We start from the raw sequence: 6,587 nt of genomic DNA, 5'->3' as shown, positions 1-6,587 counted from the left end.
ATATGTATATTTTTTTGGTTTCTTTGAGACAGGGTCTCCCTGTGCAGTTCAGGCTGGCCTTGAGCTCACTTTGTAGCCCAGGCTGGTCTCGAACTCACAGCGATCCTCCTGCCTCAGCCTCCCAGGTGCTGGGATTACAGGCATGTGCCACCATGCCCGGTTATACTTTAAAATAGTGAATTCAGTCTCGATTTACAGACAGGCCTGAGCCAGGGATGGCTCAGGAATTCCCTTCCTGCCACACTCAGGGCACAGGTCAGACTCTAAGTTTCATGGGAGCCGGAGCGGGAAGGGAAATGGAGGCAGTGCTACCTCGCCCAGGATCTGAGATGAAAACTAACTCACTGCACCACAGTGCCCTGTTACTCCCAGGCCGCCTTGCGGCTCTGTCGGGGGACAGAGCTGCTGTCTGCAAGCCCCCACCCAGTTGCCTCGGGGAGCTCCGTCCCTCCGCCCGTCCTGTGAGGGCTGAGAGGCGGCTCCAGGCTGGGCCCTGCCTGGTCACGTCAGCCTGGGTGGGGCCTGTCTGGCCACCATGCCTGGGAACCCCAGGGCGGTGCCAGGCCAGCTGGGTGAGACTGGGGGCCACGGCCCTCCACAAAGCCCAGGGAGAAGTGGCAAGGCCCTGGCCCAGGCAGCGGCCCCTGTGGAGTCCGCTGGCTGGCAGAATGGCTGCAGCCTGGGCCAGCCCTGAATCAGGAGCGCTGTGGAGGCCGCTGTGGGCACTGCTCAGGGTGGGTGCGCCCATCTCTGGCTCTGAGGCAGAGAAACTCCGGGCCGCACCCCCAACTCGGCCCCAACATGCACCCCCGGCGCCCCCTCCTGCTCCTGACGGTCTCCCTCTTGCCCCCAGGGGAAGCCTTGGGTATCAAGTACCCGGTCCAGGTGCCCTACAAGCGGATCAAGAGCAACCCCGGCTCAGTGATCATCGAGGGGCTGCCTCCGGGGATCCCCTTCCGAAAGCCGTGCACCTTCGGCTCTCAGAACCTGGAGCGGATCCTCGCCGTGGCCGACAAGATCAAGTTCACGGTCACCAGGTACGTAGGGGCGGGGGCGGGGGAGGGAGCCAGGAGGTTGGGGGTGGGTCCTCTCGGGTGGTCCTGGGGGCGTGGAGAGGAGCTGCAGGCTGCGCAGGGTGTAGGGAGCCCCCAGGAGGTCGGTCCCCCCTCAGCCTCCAGAGCCTTCGTGAGCACCTGCTGCCTGCCCAGTGGCACCCTGTGCTGCACCCCGGGCCTCTTGTTGTGCAGGGTTGTTCTTTGTTTTTTTCTTGGAGCTAAAGGATTGAACCCAGGGCCTTCCCCTGAGCTACCTCCCCAGCCCTTTTTAAAATTTTTGAGACAGTTTCACTAAGTTGCTCAGGCTGAGCTTGAACTTCAGATCCTCCTGCCTCAGCCTCCCAGGGTGCTGGGATGATAGGTGTGTGCCGCTATACCCAGCTTGTAGTGCAAATTCTGCTGCAGTGGGTTGGGTTGGCCCCCACTCCTTTCTAGGGGCTCCCCGGGTGGCCACCCTGCCCCCAGCCATTCCTCACTCACCTCCATTTCTCTTCCAGGCCGTTCCAAGGACTCATCCCGAAGCCTGGTAAGAGGCGCTGGCTGCGGGGCCGAGGGCGCGGGGGCCTCAGTGCCAGGCGGAGGCTGGAGCAGGCCTCTGTGGGCTGCAGGTTCCAGCCTCGGGTGCTAGACAGGCCACACCCTACTGTCCTGTCCCCTCCTGCCCTGTTCCGCCCAGCTCCTGCCCTGGTCCGGAGGAAGACCGGGCTCCCGGGGTCACCCTGGGCTAGGAACGTTGGTGAGGTGGTTGGCATCGCCAGGCCTCGGTGTGTCTCAGTTCAGGCACAGGCTGGGCAGGTCCCTGTCCCCACTCCTCCCGATGACAGGGCCTGGACGTCTCTGTGATGGATGAGCTGGTGGGGTCAGCAGTGGGCAGGAGGGACCCCAAGGGCAGACGCTGGGTGAGGTTGGCCTGGGGCCTTCCCTAGGCTGCTAAGAATGGCTCTGATACTGGGCCTGGTGGTGTACACCTGTATTCCCAGCACTCTGGGAGGCTGAGGCAGGAGGATCGCAAGTGTGAGCCCAGCCTGGGTATTTTAGCAATTTAGCAAGACCCTGTCTGAAACCATTTTTAAAAGAGCTGAGGGTGTTGCTCTGGATAAAGGCCTTAGGTTTAATCCCTGGTAGGATAAAATAGAGAGAGACAAGGAAATAGGACCTCAGAAGGCCTTCAACAATGTCCCACCTGGGTATGACAGATGTTCCCTCAGGGCCTCAGTTTCCCCTGCTGAAGTCTAGCTGCTCCACCTACCCCACTGTGCTGAGGGGGGCTGGAGACAAAGGCGGACTTGGGTGTAGCCTGGGCCCTGTAGAGCGACAGAGGGTAGGAGTCCGGGCCTCGGTCAGGGGCCATGGGCTGGGCTCCCCTGGGACCAGAGAGAGCTCTGCCCAGGGCCCCAGGCCACACATCGTCACAGCTCCTCCTCTGCCCACCAGCACCGGGCAAAATAGGGACACGGGGCTGGGACCAGAGAGCCGGGTGGCCGGGACAGCCCGGGAAGGCTGCTGTCTGAGTCCAGTGTCCAGCTCTTGGGGACAGACATGCACCAGAGCCCACAGGCCGTGGGAGCCCAGCACAGCTGGGGGGGGGGGGACACCGCCCTTCAGCGCGAAGCGGCTGGCCTCACCCAGAGCACAGGTCAGAGCTAAATGTCCCCAAACTTGGGGCCCCATCTGCATAGATCTAGTACCACAAAGGAGTCTGACCGAGGTATGTGAGGGACACATGGCACCTGTGGAGACCAGAGACCCCACCCCAACCGGGAAGCTGGTGCCATGCCAAGTGCACGAGATTCTAGTAGCTCATAAAACCCAAAGGAAATGCTGGCCATGATGGTGCACACCTGTAATCCTGGCCCGTGGGAGGCTGAGGCAGGAGGATCACAAGTTCGGGGCCAGCCAGGTATACATAGTGAGACATAGGATTAAAAAGTTAAAAGGAGTTCAAATACTGGCCTACGGGAGAAATTTGCAAAATATAGAAATCAAATAGCTTGGGTGGCATTCATTTTTACATTTCTCCCAGATTTTCCCCCACACTGATTAATTCTACTTCACTGTTGTTGCGTCTATAAATGTGTGCAACACACTTAACCATAAAACACAGACGTTCCGTGCCCTCAGAATGCATCCGCCCCCGCCCCCGGGCTGCAGCGCCCTGCGGACGCTGGGAAGCCCTCCTGAGTTGACCACAGGTCATCACCCGCTCACCAGTCTCCTAGGAGGAAACCGAGGCCCAGAGAGGGGAAGGAGCCCTCACACCGCGGCACAGCACGTGCACAGTGTGGCTGAGATTTTAACTGAGGTCTTTCCCGAGTTCTACTTGGGACCACCCAAGTGTGGTGCGCTCAGGCCTGGTCCCTGCTTTCCTCCCCCTCCCCTTCCCCGAAGCTGGGTGGCCCTTTGGCGCCCCCTGCTGGCCAGTGGCTGCAACAGCGTTGGTCCTGTCTGTAATTCTTAAGACTGTTCATCCTTTGGTTCATTATTCCTACAACAAAATCTACCGAGTGTCTGAAATAGACCAAGGTCTCCGCCCTTGAGGTGCCTACCTCCCCATGGAGGATATGGGTAAACTGGAAGCAGAACACCCTACTAGACAGTGACAAATGCCATGGAGCTGAGAGATGCAGGACAATCTCAGAGGCCACCAGGAGTCCGAGCTGCAGGCAGGCAGGGCGGGGGCAGAAGACGCCAGGTGAAGGGCTGGGCTGCCGCCGGGTGGTGGTGGTGAGCGCTTGCCTGGCATGCGCGAGGCCCTGAGTTCCACCCTCAGCACCGCAGAACGAAAACCCTGCAGTGAAGCCAGCGGTCAGCCAGGGCTAAGGCCCTGGATGTATTTTGAAAGTACAGCCAACAAGATTGCTGGCGCAGCCAGGCGTGGAGGCCCTCACCTGTAATCCCATCCTTTGGGAGGCTGAGGCAGGAGGATTGCCATGAGTTAAAGACCAGCCTGATCTCCAAAAAAAACCTAGCACAAAGGGGATATGTGATGAGAGCAAAGAAGGGCAGGGGCAAGGCTGCGCCAGGATTCTGTCCTGAGCAGGGAAGGAGCAGCCGTGCGCCCTGTGACGGGGTAGGTCTGAACGGTGTGTCCGATACGCAGTTCACCCTGCAAACCGAGGAGCTCCCGCTGGAGCTGGGGCCCCACGCTGTAGGGAATGGATTTGACCTAGCACCTGGGTCACAATGGGGGTGAGCCCCAAGGGCCCACAGGCACCACCTGTGAGGAGAGGCCCGGGGAGGGTCTAGGGGCTGACCGCTGCCCCTAGTTCAGTCCACAGCCTGAGGTGGCCGACAGCGCTCGGATGAGCAGGTTCAGGGGAGGGGATGGGAGAGGCCCCATGGGGCCTGCCAGGGACACTCACTCTTCAGAGGGACAGTGCTGGATGAGGGGTGGGAAAGGGGATGGGCCCTGCTGCACAGGTCTCCAGGCCGTGGACCGGAGGCCCCCAAGGGGGTGAAGGACAGGAGAGCTGGAATGGTGAAAGGGACCATCAGACCTGACGTGTGCAGCCAGGCCTAGTGGTGTGCGCCTGTAGTCCCCATGCTTTGGGAGGCTGAGGCAGGAGGATTGCAGGTTGGAGCCCAGTCTGGGGCAACTTAGGCAGACCCTTCTCAAAATACAATAAAGGGCTGAGGGTGTAGCTCAGGGCAAAGGCCTGGGGTTCAATCCCCAGTGTATCTCAGAAAAGAGAGAGATACATGGCGGAAACCATGGAGGGGCTTAGGGCCCAGCTGGTGAGGAAGGGGCTGCGTCTGCACAGCTGAAACCCAGCAGCAGGGTTGGTCTCCACAGCCAGGCCAAGGCACCCGCACATCCAGCCTGCCCCTGGCCAAAAGCAGCCCTTGTGCCCAGAGAACCGGCCCTCCAGGGGACAGCCCCCCATGCGGGAGCTGGCATCCCCGGCCGGGATGAGGAAGTAACCCAGAATGTGACCTCTGGTGCCAGCCTGGTGCTGGGCGCCTCGGCAGCCCGGGGGGGACGTTGAGGCTGTTCTTTCCCATTTTGCAGCGGAGCAAAACAAGGCTCCAAGAGGAGCAGCACACAGCAGCCGCAGCCTGAAGGTGCCTGGGCCTGGCCAGCCCGGGGGCTGCGCAGTGTGGGTGGGGGCAGCTGGCCCAAGCAAGCTGCCGGGGTTTGACCCGGCCTTCCCGAAAAACTAGTGAGCCAGGCTTTATTTTGTGGCATTGGAGGTTTTTTTAGTGCATCAAAGGATGCAGTGTGATCTGAGTTATTTTGTGGTCACCGTGGTGACCACACCCCGCCCTCCGAGGAGGGACAGGAGGGAGGCTGGGGGAGGGGTGCGAGGAGCGGCTGCCGCCCTCCGGGCTCTGTGTCCGGGTCCATCAGGCCGTGGCCACAGCCAAGCGCCGGCAGAGGAGCCCGCTGGAGCAGAGGGAAGCGGTTCTCAGGCCCGGGGCGCGGGGCTCAGCGGTAGACGGTGCAAGGCTTTGGGTGTGACCCTCAGTACGCGTACCGCGCACAGCGTGGAAGAGAAACCAAAGCCCTTGTGGGCAGCCGAGAGAGCGATCAAGGAAACGGCATTCTAGAGCTGTTCTTGAATAGGGAAAGTGAAAAGAAATCAGTATCAGAAGGCGGGAGGTGTTTAAGCCACAAGTGAGCGGCCTTCACAAGGAAGCCCACAGACTGCTCCAGGGGGTGACGGCGGGCTTTTCCAGGCGGCCTCGTCTGTGTCTGAGGCTGGTGCCCCCCCCAGCTATGCCACACAGCAGGAGGGACCCCGGAGCTGGGCTCCCAGGGGGCAGCGGGCGAGGGTCCCAGAACCCAGCAGGGCTGCTGCTTCCTGTGTGACTCCAGCAAGTCGGGTTTGCCTGCCTGGGCCGCAGTTTCCTTACGTAGAAAGCGGGAAGAGCTGCGCGCGCCGTGTCTCCGCCCCAGGCCGCCCTGCTCAGGATGGAGAGGCGGCCAGGCCGGGTGTGAGGGCCTGGAAGGCCTGGCTTTGCAGCGTGGACTGGACCCTGCAGACCCGGCCTTGGCAAGCTCTTGCGCTGATGTCCACACGGCAGGAGCCTGAGCGTCCTGGGGGCCGGGCCGACCAGAGTCCCGAAGGCCACCCCGGAAGCTCCACTTCCACTCCGTGCCAAGGAAGGCCGGGGATCCTGTCCGCATCGCGCCCCTGGCATTGTCTGGTTCCATGTGCAGGGGCACAGGTGGGGACAGGCCTCAGCAGTCCTCTCTGCCTGCCAGTTCCCTCCGTGGGGTCTCTTGTCCCTCACAGGTGCTTTGCAGGGTGGGCTTCCGGGGAGGGGACCTGAGCGGGGCCTGGATCTCGGTAGGGTTGACACTGCAGGGGTGGGGGCGGAACAGTGGCTGGATCGGGAACAGGTCCCTTTTGCCCCCACAGGAGCTCATTCTGCCATTTGTGAACTAGGTGATCTTGGATAAGTTGACTTACTACCTGTGATCTGCTGTTTCTGCTCTAAACTAACTGCCTGTGATCTTGGATGAGTTAACTTCCTGTCTGTCTGTGATCTGGGATGAGTTAACTTCCTGTCTGTGATCTGGGATGAGTT

At 61.1% G+C, this 6,587-nt stretch overlaps 1 protein-coding gene across 4 annotated transcripts in view; it reads left to right on the top strand.

Moving 5' to 3' along the window:
* Positions 1-6,587, top strand: part of Gtf2ird1 (GTF2I repeat domain containing 1) — a 70,183-nt gene that overhangs the window by 56,577 nt on the left and 7,019 nt on the right. For all 4 annotated transcript variants that reach the window (XM_005396750.2, XM_013520580.1, XM_013520578.1 and 1 more), the window contains 2 exons: positions 854-1,037; positions 1,553-1,581. In XM_005396750.2, the coding sequence (XP_005396807.1) occupies positions 854-1,037; positions 1,553-1,581 (213 nt within the window). The remainder of the gene's footprint in view (positions 1-853; positions 1,038-1,552; positions 1,582-6,587) is intronic.

The sequence above is a fragment of the Chinchilla lanigera genome, unplaced genomic scaffold (assembly GCF_000276665.1).
Source record: "Chinchilla lanigera isolate Chin_1 unplaced genomic scaffold, ChiLan1.0 scaffold00055, whole genome shotgun sequence".
In the NCBI taxonomy this organism is placed as follows: domain Eukaryota; kingdom Metazoa; phylum Chordata; class Mammalia; order Rodentia; family Chinchillidae; genus Chinchilla; species Chinchilla lanigera.
Note: the sequence above shows the minus strand (reverse complement) of the source record. Positions and strands in the feature narration are given on the sequence as shown.